This window comes from Ceratina calcarata, unplaced genomic scaffold (genome assembly GCF_001652005.2).
Source record: "Ceratina calcarata isolate Rehan_Ccalc_2016 unplaced genomic scaffold, ASM165200v1 scaffold368.2, whole genome shotgun sequence".
Lineage (NCBI taxonomy): Eukaryota > Metazoa > Arthropoda > Insecta > Hymenoptera > Apidae > Ceratina > Ceratina calcarata.
The window spans coordinates 971,220-987,277 of NW_017159898.1; the positions used below are offsets into that span (position 1 = coordinate 971,220).

The following is a 16,058-nucleotide window of genomic DNA, read 5'->3' on the forward strand; positions in this document are numbered from 1 at the left end:
CAAATTATGAAATAAAAATGAAATTAAAATCAATTATTATTGTTTTACAGATATGATCCTATTGCAAGTGTCAAAAGTACTAACACGCCTTGGATCAACGTAACAACGTGCATCGACCAGATGACAAATCTTGGATTAAGTCCAAACATAGAATTAGGTATTTGCCCAGGATGCCTCTCGATGTATTGCAGAGCATGCGCTCGAGCGCAAGGAGAAGCGTTGCAGCAAATAGAAGGCTTATTAGCCAGATTAGAGGCAGCAGAAGCACTTTATCCTTCATCGCAAGCTTTCGCTGCCTATTATCCTTTGTATAAAAGTACTGAATTTACTGATAGAGTAAAAGCAATGTGTCTTTGGTATAATATGACTAAACACCATCGCCTCAAGTTACAAATACTGGGAAAATTACTTATGATGCTCCATACAAGGAAAAAGATTGATGATACCGGAGATTCTGGTATAAGGTACAATAGATAACGATTTTCAAAGTGAAAAAGTAAAGAATGTATATGTACATATTTGAAAGAAGAGTACAGCTTTAAGTTTCTCTATTCCAGTTCACGTTCTTCGGATATGACCGACTCTTCGGAGCATAGACAAACATTAGTACGGTTTGAAATAGCTAATCAAGAAGACAATTCCAGTCCGACCGATAGTAATAACAGCAACAATTCCTCTATTGGTCTATCCTTTGCACAGTCCTGGCCCTCTACACCCGAAACTTCATTCACATGCGTGGATGACGATAAAACAGATCGACTAGACTTTTACCTAGTCGAGTTTGATCGACATGCTTACAGGTCAATATCATATTTTAAATAATATGTTAAATGATTACAGAAAACGTAGTATTAATATTGTCTGTTAATACTTCTTTGATATTCAGAAAGTACATCGAAGATGTACTAAAAACTAGGGGTTTGAGAAAGAGTCTAAATTTTCTTGAGAGACTACATACTTGCGTTTTAAGGAAAGCAAGACTGACATTAGAGAAAGGTGATGTGAATGAATCTACTAATGAGGAATATGAAGGTGACGAGGAGTTGCGCCGCTATGGTGCATGGAGTCCCGAAGCAAGAGTTTTGAATCTTCCATCCTACCGGTAGAACCATAAAAACTACATGGTCATATTCTACTGCAGCACTGTTGCATTATGAAAGTTAAATTTATTTTCAGGGCTGCGTTTGTCTTTTTATCTCGAGTTCCTTTGGATGTTGTTCACGAATTTCTGAGAATGAGATTAGAACAAAAACCAGTACAACCTAGTCCATTATCTGTTCGACAACTGATGCGCGAACTTAGGGAAGGTCTTAAAATTGCGTGTATCCATCGCGACAGATTTGCTGCACATACCTGTGCAGCAATCGCAAGTGAAAATTGCGAGAATTTATTTTTACAGTGCGTGAAGGATTTCGATGAAAGTTTAAAAGCTGTTTTTGAAGTTTATCTTGATTATCTACAGCAGTGGGTAGAAATGGTACAGCATGATAGTTTTCATAAAAATTTGATTATGGACGAGTGGATATTCGTAAAATCGATAGCTGGGGATGTGCTAAATGGATACGAAATCGCTGGAGCTAAATTTTGGTAAGATTCATATCTAGAATGGTACCTTTGCAATATGGATTGTTCGTATTCGTTTTTATAGTGCGATTGCGAAAACCATGATTCAGCAAGTTAATGAGTTTCTCAATGAAAGACCTCGAGAAATTCAGGAAACCATGGAAGATTGGACTGATGATCAGTACTCCGATAGGTAAGAAAAGCGTTGGTTTCGTAGGTTTATAAATTGTTTTATAGGTACTTATATTATATCTTTCTGGTTCAGATTTCAGCTTATGTCTGTTGGTCGTGAGTGGCAAAGCATGTTTGTAGAAGCACGTGAAAAAGTTGTTAAAAGTATTACGCTTGCAAGGTGCTTAAAATGTGATATTGAAAAGTGGTCTATTTTTAGTACGAAAGTGGACGAGTCATTGACAATTTTGAAGGTAAAAGTAATCAAGAATTAAGTTTGAATCGTGTTTGAAAGAAAATTTTTATATGCAGGAAACAGTTATGGATCTTAGACACGACATTACAAATATAATTCTCAATTTTCAACGTGATCTTAAAAAAGCAAAGGAGCCGTGTACGGAATGTGAGCGGTCTGCAATGCATTCGAGAGTAAGAGAAATACTTCATCAAGCTTATCGGATGGGTTTTGATTATTATAAAGAAACGTGTAAATTATTCGCGCTTGAAGAAAAAGCGATTCTGGCCCGAAGTTTAGTTTCTTTTGCGTTTTTGTGGATGGAATTTGTCAGGACACGGTGTGAACGTGGAAGAGGTTTAAGACCTAGGTGGGCAAATCAAGGTTTAGAATTTCTAATCACAGTGTGCGAACCTCATAATACCAAACATTTAACTGACCAAGAGTTCGAGGAGTTGAAAACTAGCATGGATCGTTGCATTTCACATGTTGTTGGAAGCGCGAATACCGTTACAAACATCGAAACAGAAAGTAAGTTTATCTTTGTTTTACTTTAACTTCGGTAATGATACGTTGATTAACTTGTCGTATTTCAGACATAAAAAAATTATCTCATTCAAGAGCATCTTCACCTTGTCACACTAGAAGTAGAGCAGCAAGTATAAGCTTGTCCCAAAAACCTAAAGATGCTCTTAGATCACCTGAAATATCATCCAATTCCAAAAAAGCTTTGTCGCCAACCGTGGTAAATGGAATTGTGAACACCGTAATAAATACATCTGAGCCCGTTGTTCCGCGACAAGAAAGAATTAATCAAGCCATAATAAAGTTAGAAGTCGAAATTGATGAGAAATTGAAGGGTCGCGAGCTCATTGGACAAGTTACAGACCGAAAAGCTGTTGACAGAGTTCGCATTAAAGCGAGAAGAGTTACTTTTACTTGGCAAAGGGGTATTAAAATAGGTAGGCATATTGTAAATCCGGAACAAGTACAGTTTTTAAATAATTTTATTGCCATTTTAATGAAAAAAAATTTATTATAGGACAAGGAAGATTCGGTAAAGTCTACACCATAGTCAACAATCAAACTGGTGAGTTGTTAGCTATGAAAGAGGTTCAATTGCAACCTGGGGATCATAGGGCGATTAGACGTGTCGCCGAGGAGTTGCAAATATTTGAAGGAATTCAAGATAAACATTTAGTACGATACTACGGATTAGAAATTCATCGTGTAAGTTAACTTCCGTTTATGTAAAATTTATCTAATACTTATATTCTTGTTTATGAAACTAAACTATCTATTTTTTATTGCAGGAGGAAATGTTAATTTTTATGGAATTTTGTGCTGAGGGAACTTTAGAAAGTTTAGTAGCCGGCAGTGGTAATGGTCTACCAGAATCATTAGTGAGAAAATATACCTATCAGCTACTTTCCGCAGTAACAGTACTTCATTCGCACGGAATAGTACATCGTGACATTAAAAGTATGTTCTGCATTGTTACAACTACAACGTAGTAAAACTACAACGTAGAATTTGTTAACTATAAATTTTATGTTTTAATCAAAGCGGCGAATATCTTTTTGACGGATGAAGGCAATTGCTTAAAACTTGGTGATTTCGGAAGCGCTGTACAAATAAAGGCGCATACCACTATGCCGGGAGAATTACAAGGTTTTGTTGGCACCCAAGGTCAGATTTAATTTATTACTAACACGAAGCAGGATTCTGTTTGATGTCTAATACAAATTGTAATATCTTGACAACAGCTTATATGGCGCCAGAAGTATTTATGAAGTCAGAAAGTAGCGGCCACGGTAGAGCCGCTGATATTTGGTCGGTTGGTTGCTGCGTTATCGAGATGGCAAGTGGTCGAAGACCTTGGTCAGATTATGATTCTAATTATCAAATCATGTTTAAGGTAAATTCCATTAATTTCATTCATTTTTCTAAATAATACACATTCTTTTTGTGTTTCAAATAAGTTTAGCTCGTTGTCTTGTTATTTTATTATATAGGTAGGCATGGGCGAGACACCAATGTTACCAAAGAATCTTTCCACCGAAGGCATCGAGTTAGTTATGAAATGTTTACAACATGATCCGAAAAAGAGATGGACGGCAAGTGGTTTACTCACACTTCCGTTTGCACAGACGGATGAAGATTTTAATACTGACTTATCAGCCTCACGTTATCAAGCGTAATATTGTAAATGTTTATTTGTAGATTATATCAGTTTAGAAATATCAAAAATCTCGTTAGATTAACTGTGGTGTTAATTCGGATATATTTACATTACACCAATTTTATTCGGCCGTTCTATATGAATATTTTTACATTTTTATTGTATAAATAATTTGCTAGTTCCTAGGAAAATGTAGATATACAAAGAATAATGTAGGAACTAGGAAGATAATTTGTCAAATCCGTTTACGAAAAATGGTACTAATAGAGATGCCACAAGGAAAGTTATTGTTAACTTATAAACCTATTTTTAATACTGTTGTAAAGAATAGCATAGAAGCAGCAATTTAAATAAGTCAATTTTTAACATTCCCACCTTTGAAAAAGGTACTTGCATAATATATTCGTGTATTTTAAATTATTTCTTGCAATTTGTTCTTTTTTTTTAAACAACAAGTCAAATGCTGTACTGTGATTGCCATAAACGTTGTATTGTACAAAAATTGGAAATAAAGATGAGAGGTAGTGTTACAATTGTGTTTATTTTTGCACAAGGAAACATACACATGGTACAACATATTTGTCGCGAATTAATTAATTATAGAGGTATGCTGTGTATACTTTCCATATAAACAGAAAGTGAAATGTGTTTACAAGTTTTAATATCATTAGACATATTACATACGAAGACGACTATTACGTGAACGATTTATTTGTTGCGACTCCCTTATCGATATCTACTAGTACGATTCTATTATATTTCATAGTGCATACGTAATTATTACAATTTTTCACATTAACGACAGCAGTCTTCGCAAGGAATTATTTTCATAGGTAAATCTATAGGCTTAAGAAGATATGTTCTATTTGCTACGGTGGCTTCCGCCTGATATGCGTGATATTCTTGGCCGCAAAAATGCGAGATTGCAAGACTTGCGATTCGCATAGATACTTTCAATAATTATATTTAATCTTATCTCACGTCAGGCCCGAATACACGAACGTTTTATATATCGAGTATCATTTTCGATAAACTCATCGACGTGTGGCACACGGCATATAAAACGGTCACATAGTTCTGGCCTTAATAAGCATTAAGACTTAAGACTAAATAATAGAGAACACTTTCATATACCGTACACAAACATATGCCCGGAAACGGAGATGTGTAGATTCTTTTATTACATAATAACGCGCGCCTTGATATGTGCGGACATGTTATACATGTAATATATATTCATATATAATTTATTTTATTCAGTAACAGTACAAGGAACTACCACAATTCCTCCCGTTCGTTTAAAGATTTACTCTCTGTTTAAGCCGAAGCGGTATTGCTTAGACTTTGAATATAAAACACCTGACTTAATCAAGTACGCAACAAATTCATTACCTAAGAATGATGTAGATATATAAATACTAAATATGCACTCTGTTTTCGATGGAACATTTACGCTTTGGCGTGAGAAAACAGATGTTAATCACAATGCTAATATGCACACAAGCTATTCCAGAAAAAGTATTAGAGCCGAAGAAAGGTGATTCTGTAAGTGTTTCTGAACGACAATTTCTTTTGTGAGGTATGGTTTTTGAATTATTAACGAAAAACACTGACCAATAAGAGCACCTGTAGGGCGCACGCTAAGCCACGGCAGAGTGTCACGATTCGAACCAATCTATCCGTGGCTGGGCGCAGACCCTACGCGTGCGTCAGTATTTTTCGTTCATAATTCAGAAACCATGCCTCACTTTGCATGTTGCCAAAGGGAATTATTGTTCAGAAACGCCTCTAGAATCATCCCTCTCCGGTTCAAATACTTTTTCTGGGACACCCTGTATATGTGCGCAAGTACATACACATAAGTAGGTAGTACGTTTAGCTGATACAACAAAGTTAAGAAACAGTTTCGTAAAATATGAATAATATTAACAAATGTGCGATAATACGTAACACGTGTCGCATGTTTATGTACTTGTTACATTTTCTAATCTTGTTTTAAATTACACATAAATTGCAACAGTTCGATAGAATAGAGCGAGCGTATAACGGTGTTAGCATGAGAAATAGAGCGAACCGATGAAAGCTCGAATGGTTCGAAGGAAGAGTATTGATTTTTTTTATTATCAACAGAGTTTGGTGCTTAAGAGAAGTAGCGTTAAGTTATAATAGTAATTAATTAAACGTAGACATTGAGGTCTATTCTGACTGGAGTGTGAATTCCTGTAGAAAGAAGTTGTTGCGACAGCGGCCTGAGAGAAATACGGGTAGCTTCAGTCCTACAGTAAAGCGTATCTCATGAGTTTCATTAATATCATCATTGCATGGACCTAAGCGCAATGAATATAGCGCATCGAAACCACCCGTTTTGTGTTTATCTCGGAGATCTGTCTCTCAGTTCAAAATTCAGGTCCTGTTAGAATAGAGCTCAATGGACGTAGATCGTTAACGTGATAAAGAGATAGAGCTATCGTCAACGTTTACCGGTCTATCGAAGAAAGGTAAACCGTTGACCTATCTAAGAATTGGACAAGAGTTTACTGTGCGGGCGCCAACACACGAACGATTGGCCACGTTTAGAATGTGTTGCGACAGACGAGATCCGTGCGCTAGAAATCTTTTCTCTACCTTACCGAGTTAACATTTTTTTTTTTCAGCTTCTATTCGTGTACTCTGTCCCTTCGTTGCGTCCATCGAAGGATATTGCACATAAGAATATTGCACGACAAAGGAATCACTTCTTAAACCCAACGCAAGGCAACGATTTTATTATTAACTTGGGATCCGTGAAAACACGCGAAACCCTCATAAACGCATGCGTATCGCTCTTCTACATGAGATAACTGTTTCGAAATTAAAGAATATAAATACATCCTATTCTTTTATGACCTGATACCGGTGCAATTAAACTACTCTTAGTTGACAACGGTTTGATAAACTTTTATTTTGTACTTGGTGTTTCACTTCTCCTTAATAGAATTTTCTTACTAGACAGAATGTTTTGTTAATAATTATATATATGTATATATACACAAAATCAATGAAATTTACACCTTAAATGATCAACTAACAATAAAATCTATAGACACTCGTCAACAATAAAGAGGAATTCTATTAGTTTTGAAGGGAATCTCGTTCAATCGTTCAGCTACACACTCATAAATTATTCAAATTTCGCAACATATTTGCTGAACATCTTCAAGCTATACATATACATAGATATTTGCATCGTTTCTAAATGTACTTTAAATATTGCTAACTAATTCTTCAATTCCGTTTAACGTTTGATCTCGCTATAGCAAACGTAAAGTGGCAAGATTAAACCTGTGAAAGCACCGATAGTTCAACAATGTAAATTACAATCAACCCTCCAGTGGTTATTAGACATTAACTATCGCTAATGGTTAATGCCACAGATGTTAACTACCATAATGAATTTCTAATAATCATTAAAACCAAGTTACATGGAAGCAACTATAGTAAATAGACAGCGGATTATTATGCAAAATGAAATATGTAGAGTATCAGTTTTGTTATAAATGCATAAAATCCGCAGTCTAACAATAAACCGTTCGCTTTCGGTGGAAAGAAACTTCCAGCGCTCGGACATTTTAAACATTTGAGAACTTTTGTAATGATACTAGCGTTTTAAAGTTGTCTATTACGCGCAACGACTGTCTTTTAAACGTCTTCGTTTTATGTTCTGGTTTGGTCGCCAATTTCTCAGATAAACATTTGTCTAGATATTTAACGCGTGTATTAAATACCTTACGATTTAAGAAGCGTGAGTGCTTACGATATGTGAGACATATTCGATGCTCGAGATATGATTACGTACATGTATATAATATTTAGTAATATCATTTGGAAAGAGGACAACTTTGCTCGTAAACGCAAAATACAGAGCATCGGTAATGCGTTTACCTCGTCGTTGAAAAATTGACTTTACTAGGAAAAGCTTTATCCTAATCGTAGTGAAAATAAAATTATTTTGACGATGATGTAGAAGATCGTTAGCTAATAACATGGTCTATTTGTCGATATCAGCTTGTCTATGTCGCCCTAAAAAGGCTCTTAGAAATATCGATAGCTTCGACAAGATGATGCGTGCCCGTGCTTTTCTTTTTACTTTTACACCGAGGAATATCAAATCAGTGATATCCGCTAAACTGCGCGAATCAAGGATAACTATTACATTATAAATCTATTAGTAGTATCTAGTAACGATGTTATATCTAATATCTAATGCAAACATTTCTTTTAAATGCATACTTGGATACTACGTGATAAACGGAGGCGTTACCTACTTTCAATATCGAGATTAGATATAGGGTAGATGTACCATTTCTGATCACTGCACCATTTGTGGCTAGTACATTATTTATTCCGATATATAGGGTGTCCCAGAAAAGGTGTTAGAAAGCGAAAGAGAGGTGACTCTGGAAATGTTTCTGAATAACAATTTTCCTTGGCAAAATGCAAAGTGAGGCATGGTTTTTGAATTATTAACGAATAACACTGACCAATGAGAGCACGTGTAGGGCCCGCGTACAGCCACAGCTGAGCAGCGTTCGTATAATTTGTCCCGCACGGCTCGCTTCCTCTCTTTTTCGCCCATATTTCGATCCCTACTACTATTCCCCTCATGCGCCATCGCTGACCATGCCTAGCATACCCTCATCAAGTACCAGTCCCCACCATGGTCGCGTCGTCCCCACTTTCCGGCCGAGGAACAAATTATACGAACGCAGCAGCTGAGCGTCACAATCCGAACCAGCGTACCCGTGGCTGTGCGCGTGGCCATTGGTCAGTGTTCATAATATTTTGATTGTCTTTTATTTAGGACTATACTGATGTACTCTTCACTTCTTTATACCAATTGTTTTACTAATTACGCGGTATTATAATAGAAACTGTTAAGGTAGCCACAAATGGTACACCCACCCTAATCTGGTTTCAATATGACTTTCAATTTTAAATATTTTTATATTCTAAATGATACTTTCATAGTTTCCTTTCGAACGATTTCCTCGATTGCTTACCTTGCTTACCTTTGATTCACCTTGTTCAACATATCCGCCATGTCTCGCAAGCTTCGTTCAAGCGTTTGAGCAAACCGCGTTGCATTCGTCCTACCGTCGCTGTGAAAAGCGGATACCGAGAATATGAAGCCGCTGCTTCTAATATTGTAAGCACAGCCATAACCGTCTGGTACTACTGGTCCATAACCGATGATTGCGTCGTTTTTCGATGTTACCTGAATATTCAATGATATTCGGCTACAGTTAACATGAAGTCCTTCAAATTTATTTATATTTAAAAAAATAAAAATATTCTATATGTTAAATTAATTGTCAAATAGTAATTTAATACTCTGCAAATTTTGAAGTCGATCTCTGATCTTTATAAAAGTCTGCATTAAAACTGATGATGCAGAATGCTTATTAATGCCTTGAAATTTGCAAGTAATAAAGATGTGCAATTATTAATCGGCATCTTCCTGCTCAGTAAGAGTCGACGTAAAATCGATAGAGTCAACGTGATAAATGATATTCGGGACAGCGTCATAGAAGTCCTTCTAGTTATTATAATGACCTCGTGATGATAAGTATAAGACGTTTCAATATCGAGGCTCGCGCTTAAGAAAGCCTCGAACACTGATTGATTATCGATCGCTATTACTGACCTGCGACGTGGAGAGTGCGAAATGATTGACGAGCTTATAAGCCTGGTCCGTGAAGATATCCGGTATCGGTTCACCAGCTTCCTGCGCGACGTAACGAAGACCCATCAGATGGTTGTCAATTCCGTAACCATTTATGTTGTCGTTCATTTCCGTGGTTTGTCTCTGCACCGCCAAGTCGAATAGCTCCTTAATTCTGTCGTGCTGGAAACAGAATGCGAACAAATCGTTTCAATTGCGAATAAATAGAATTAAAACAGAATGATTTAAGAATATTGTAAAATTGAAATAATGTCAATTTCAAGGATATTATTTGACATATACAACAATAAGTATGCAAAAGTAAGAATTGTAGGACATGTAAACAATTAATGTAGATAGATACAAATCACGTACAGTCCAATACAAAAAGGCCAAAACAATATTAGAATATTACAAATTATGGGTTACAAATTCCTTATGACTGACAAAAGCAGGTTGAACAATTTTACAAACCTTATTCCTCTGTAATTATCATTTTTTCTAAGAGTTCATTGCTTCAAATATTGGACACAGAGTTTTATTACATGTCTTAAACTTTTGGCAGAGATTTTACGGCTCATACAACCTTAATTATGATACTTTGCTTTAAAAATTACTTGCTATTGTCAGTTATCAGGAACTTTGTAAGTTTATTGAAACGATAGTGGTTTTGAGTCGTATAGAGAGTAGACAGCTCGTGATAGGGTAGAGAACTGCACGCACGAAGGGAGTCAATTTCATTATTGTGCATTTTCGATGAACGTCGTGGTAATTGCGGAGAACTGTACGGCTGAAATAACATCGTGATAAACGAGAAACAACAGCCAAGTTCGCTGAGGCATTTTTCTATGCGAGGGTAAACCGTGAAATGAAAACAAATGGAAAATCCCCATGAAATTTGCCCGAAGCTTGAAGCCATTCGAGAGCCGTGCAAACACTCGAATGGGAAAGAGGCCGAGGAAAACCTGCTCTAATTGATTGCCTTTTTTTCGAGGGTGATTCTTTTGTTTATCATAGATCTGTCTTATAGATTTCTGTCGATTATGCATGTTTCACGCTTTAATACTGTTAAACCCTTATTCGAGGTCATTTGTAAAACTCCAAAAAGTATACTTAACATTTTCATATTGCCCGGCAAAAAGATTTTGGATCGCATTATTAAATGACATTGTATCATTATATGGTACAAATTAAAAATAACGTTTGAATTTTAATGATTGATAGTTGTGACATGGTGACCGAAAGAAAATTATCTCGTCTATCGTGCACAACGCGACACTACAGAATGAAAATTTCTACGAAATACAGCCAAGTTTCAGTTACACTGTAAATGGTGAACTGAACTCTTTTGGTGCCTTCGTCTGAGGTGTTGTTCTGCTGATTCCCGGATTGGCTTTCGGGATCTCCTTGACACATAGCTTTCGCCCAGTTTAGAACTTCCGGACTGGCCGCTCTGATACAATCAACCCTCCCCAGCGCGAATCTCCGGATGCTTGCGCTCTCATAGGTTGCTACCAAGTTTCCGTGTAATCTGTACTCAGTAAAAATTACTTAACGTTAACTACAAATTATAGGTTCGCGATGATTTTATAGTTTCACCAATTAAAGTCTATAATTATGTCGTATGTACATATACAGGGTGTCCCACGTAACACTTTTCACTATTTTTCAAGTACTATTTGACAAACAAATATTTTCAATAAAAGTTGATCAGTTTTCCATTGCAAGATTTGCATTAAATAAAACATTTATTTTCATTACGAATATAAAAATGAATACTTACCTAAAATGTGTAAATTGTAATGCTAGTTGTATATAAACATCCGGACTAATTTTCTGAGATTTTATAAATTCCTTTGTATAATCTTGGAACCACAATATACAAAGGTCTAGGTCTTCTACCAATCTGTGTAACAAATAAAAGAAACTATTTAGAAATTTGATTTTTCTCTTACTGAAGAGGTATCTGACGACCGGAAAATATTCTCATACAAGGACGAAAAGTGTATTCCCGTAAATATATATTTTACTCTATTTTTGCCTGGCTATCTATAAAACAGCAAAAAAACGTCAATATTTTACCGGCGCGTTTTAGAAAAGTCACGTGACTACCCTAGCCCTCTAAGGACAACTGGGTACTGAAGCAATAAATTCAATTGTACGTGCATAAACCGTCGGACAATAAATTTTTTGTAGCTTTGTAACTTACGCGTCGAAGGATGACATAGCGTCTCTGATATCGTTGAGGTTCTGCTCGGATAATTGCCATTCAAGTTTCTCAGGTGCAGGTAAATGCGATGGTACCGTGTTTTCCTCAGGTGGTGGCATGGCGTCAACTTTTTCTGTTAATTCCTCGAACGTGATAAAAATTGCTGGACCCTCTCCGGCCGAGTGTTCGTAGTTCATCCCCCACATCCCATCCTTTCATAAACCAACAATTGAAAAATGTGCTCTCGCTTTAGTCTCTCAGGTGACTCATCTTATGCATATGTCGAAGCGTATACTTTTGAAATTTCTCAGAATGACAGACCGATCTAGAACTAGACTGGAATAGGAAAATCGTACGAGCAAAAATAGCTTGCGTGAACGGAAATAGCGCTCCCTCGAATAAAAGTTATCGTTCTCATAATGAGAAACTTCAATCCCAGTCTTAATCATCGTGGATATACACGGTTGTAGACAGACATGTACCTTGCCGAGAATAGCGTGGAAAGTTTTATCGAACCAACGGTTTGCACCTAAATGTCTAGATCCGCCGCCGTGAAGAACGTGATGGAGCACATTCGCGTAATCTCGATCACCGATCCATCGATCCTCCTTCTTGAACGGATTATTGAACGCTCCTGGCAATACGTCGTCGTCGATGCAAACCACGCAGAGACATTTTTCAAGCAGTTCCAGATTATGTCGATTATGCTCGCCTGCAAGATCCACTTATTTTTATCCCCCACATTTACCTTTTGAATATTTACAGAGACTATATCAAACTTCTTCCCTTTATCTCATCTTTTTTCGTATGTAAACGAAGTTTCGTGTCCGAAAAAATGTTTCGTCATTAAAAGTTTCCTTCGTAAACTTTATAAAAGTTAATAAGTTAAGTACATTTTTCAAACCAGTAGAAATGACATTTTGAAGACATGCAAAATGTGCGCAGTAAATTAATTTTTTAATTGTGTTATTGAAGAGATTGTAAGATAAATTAAAAGTTTTAGTTGAACCGACCGCAGGTCGTCGTTAACTTATTATACCCTCATTCGATTTGTAGGTTGCAGGCTGTCTTTGGGTAACGTTGGGTTAGGAAGCTAATGGGAATATTGCGAATATTGGTGAGAAGAGAACAGCCAGTTAATCGTGGGAGCTGGATGGGAGGGTACGTGGTGGCATGGGGTTGTCGGAGACTTGTAGAATGCGATTACTATATTTAATTACGGATCTTGTCACTCGTTAATGCGCCTCTCTTCTTAGCATTTTTAAAGAGATTATTGTTATCTAACGTGTAGTCCTTATTATTATGCTACTGTTAAATTAATTACTACTAATCAATAAGGATAAAGTTATTAATAGTCGTGCATACTTTTAAGTAATTCTTCTCTTGCTTTCGCCCAAGCTGGTCTCTTCATCGTTGTAAGGATACCAACAGGAGGTGTCCTGGGATCAGTTTTGGTTTCCATTATTGTTAAAATTTGTTGGGCTAATTCGTCCTCTGTTATGCGACCTCGATCAGGAGCCCTGACGGGCACACTGTAAAACTACGAAAAAGTAGTTGCTGCTGATTCAAATCAATCGATACTGGGTGGAGGTAGAGTACTTTCACTTCTTCTAATTTACTTAACTTCATAATTCACTCCTATTCACTTCTAAGAATCAATTTGATAAAATGAAACGATTGATAAAAGGAAAAGATCAACAAAAAATGTATGCACTTACTTAACATCTTGAATGACAATGAAATAAACAAAATATGGGTGCAAATAGTTCCACATTGCTCGTGTATAAACAGTAGCTGTCATGAAGCGGTGTATTTCTGTAAAACAAATGTAAAAAGTGAAGAAAATCAAAAGGGCTTCGTGAAACTTAAAATTTCTTCTTCAAGGTAGCTCGCTATTCGAGTAACGTATCAAGAGAAGGTCTTACAATGGGCTTATTTTAAAATAAGAATATGAAGTGAGAATTTCATTATTAAATGTATTGTAATGCTATCGAGCTACCTCAAGAGTAAAGTAACGTGTGGTTAGTGCGTGACATCTATGCTAAAAATCTTTGAACAACGGATTATGAGAAAAGAAATGGGAAGGATAATATTTTCCAGAATATTCTTCAAGTGTTACAAACGTACTTGATTATGGTGAGCAACGATTATATGATTTCCGGAAGATTCTCTGTCGAGAATAACTTGTTCGTCATTGTTCATCCCTGGTCGCCGATATATTCGGAGTATTTGATAATGTTGTGCCATGCACATAGGTTGCATACTCTTTCCATCTTTCGACTTCACTTGCTCAGCTTCTAAACCGGCACTACAACAACAGTTAATTAAATGCGTTACACACTAAATGAGTTAAAAAAATAATGTATTTCATAGACTTCTTTTGGTTGTTAATGATTTTGGCATGGATTTAATCTACTATATCGTCTTATCTGATAAGAACGAGGGATAAGGGTTTATATGTATTGCATTTCGTATGCACGCTATATTGCGATATCTTCGTGAGAGAAAGCTCTTAGGTTCCCACGAATTTGCATTAATTCGCGAAAAAGAAAGTAAGGAAGCGTTCCATCCGGCGTTTCCTTCCCGACCGGATACGGGACACCGAGGGCTTTGAGCCTTTCTACCTAGAAGCATCCTTTGCGTTCCGCTCGCTACACGACGAGTCTCTTTATGGTCGCGTTCTATGGATCCTTCAAGCCGGATTTCCTCGCAGACGTGCCCCCTCGCCAAATTGATTTCGGTACGGCTTCTTTTTGTCCTCGCGACTCGAGTCACCGTCTTCCAGCGACACTGTTCTTCCTGCTGAACCTAACGCGCTTTCTACTCGCGAATTCACTTTCTATCTTCTAATGTAAGCCTCGCGTCGTCGATTAGCTCAGCTCGTTTCATCTCAAGCATACCCGCGATCAACGTTTCCAGATAGATTTCAAAGGTGTTCTTCGAAATGCTCAACTTCTTATATTCTCTGTTCTGATATAATGTTTATAGACAAAAGTCCTATCTTAAAAATGAAAGGATATGATTAACAAAAGAATGTAATTCGTACCTATCTAATATCTCTTGATGGTTGAGGAGCTCCGTTAGGAACCTTGAAAGGAATACCGCAGCTTCCTTTTGGTTATTGAACGTTTTAGGTCTTGCTGCAAGGCCAGGATTGCTATTAATTGGTAAAGCCAGAGGCACGGACAGGTACATGTCATTTAACCACCATTCGGTCGCCTGTAACAAAATTGCAAATGATTAACATTCTATAAATTAATTATATCGATATAATTCAGTTTGGTAACATTGCATCAAGCTGCGTAATATATTTGTAATCATTTCTGTGGCACAATCGTCTGGCTAATTGATTACGTGCATAAACGAGACGAACGAGAATGAAAGTGTCGCGTTGGAACGAGACTTGTTTAATCCGAATTTAATGACGCGCCACGGTAATCCCCGTCGGTCTTTTAAAAAAAATTGTCAGATAGTGTCTACAACGATTAACTTTAAATTGATTGTTCCCAAGGGATTTATCACTTGTTATGAATAAGCAAATCGATTTCTAGTTTTCGTTAATAACATGAAATACTTAGAAATGGGAAGAACGATGTTGTATTGGTATTTGTCTTATAATTTTTAGTTGTTGCGATGTACACTTTTGAAAGTGATGTATAACATTTGTGAATCGATTTTCTACGGATTCTACTAGATTTATTAAACTTCCTTTGGGAACGTCTATAGATAGAACTTCGAACTCGGATACGTATGAAAGTCTGCGTTTGGAGCTATTATGCTTGCACAGGTTCCAAGCGATGAATTTCAAATGAGACCGATCGAAGCCGATGTTAAAAAAGAATTCTACCGTTTTTCAACGTTATGACAGATATACATTGTGCTATAATAAAAAGTTAGTCTTTGTATGAGCGCCTATTTTTGTCCGCTCTAGCTTTCACATAAGCGACTATTTCTGAATGATGAGGATTATAATACTTCCTATGTTTCTTTGAGATTC

General features: G+C 36.6%; 2 protein-coding genes across 3 annotated transcripts in view; one reads left to right on the forward strand and one right to left on the reverse strand.

The window, feature by feature from the left end:
* Mekk1 (mitogen-activated protein kinase kinase kinase 4) overlaps positions 1-4,684 on the forward strand; it is an 8,688-nt gene extending 4,004 nt beyond the window's left edge. Inside the window, exons 6-18 of the mRNA XM_018025815.2 lie at positions 38-464; positions 558-800; positions 887-1,102; positions 1,177-1,587; positions 1,649-1,756; positions 1,829-1,988; positions 2,047-2,500; positions 2,566-2,931; positions 3,012-3,199; positions 3,283-3,451; positions 3,536-3,658; positions 3,736-3,887; positions 3,985-4,684. Of these exons, the coding sequence (XP_017881304.1) occupies positions 38-464; positions 558-800; positions 887-1,102; positions 1,177-1,587; positions 1,649-1,756; positions 1,829-1,988; positions 2,047-2,500; positions 2,566-2,931; positions 3,012-3,199; positions 3,283-3,451; positions 3,536-3,658; positions 3,736-3,887; positions 3,985-4,170 (3,203 nt within the window). The 3' untranslated portion in view covers positions 4,171-4,684. The remainder of the gene's footprint in view (positions 1-37; positions 465-557; positions 801-886; positions 1,103-1,176; positions 1,588-1,648; positions 1,757-1,828; positions 1,989-2,046; positions 2,501-2,565; positions 2,932-3,011; positions 3,200-3,282; positions 3,452-3,535; positions 3,659-3,735; positions 3,888-3,984) is intronic.
* A 4,136-nt stretch (positions 4,685-8,820) lies between these two features.
* Positions 8,821-16,058, reverse strand: part of LOC108625583 (Vesicular acetylcholine transporter) — a 59,983-nt gene continuing 52,745 nt past the window's right edge. Inside the window, exons 5-13 of one of the 2 annotated variants that reach the window (XM_026814153.1) lie at positions 15,108-15,280; positions 14,189-14,369; positions 13,427-13,601; positions 12,544-12,773; positions 12,062-12,273; positions 11,636-11,758; positions 11,197-11,383; positions 9,835-10,035; positions 8,821-9,405 (exon numbers count right to left, since the gene is read on the reverse strand). In XM_026814153.1, the coding sequence (XP_026669954.1) occupies positions 9,196-9,405; positions 9,835-10,035; positions 11,197-11,383; positions 11,636-11,758; positions 12,062-12,273; positions 12,544-12,773; positions 13,427-13,601; positions 14,189-14,369; positions 15,108-15,256 (1,668 nt within the window). In that variant the 5' untranslated portion in view covers positions 15,257-15,280 and the 3' untranslated portion in view covers positions 8,821-9,195. Of the gene's footprint in view, positions 9,406-9,834; positions 10,036-11,175; positions 11,384-11,635; positions 11,759-12,061; positions 12,274-12,543; positions 12,774-13,426; positions 13,602-14,188; positions 14,370-15,107; positions 15,281-16,058 lie in introns of both variants that reach the window. The other variant, XM_026814152.1, reaches the window with a different exon arrangement.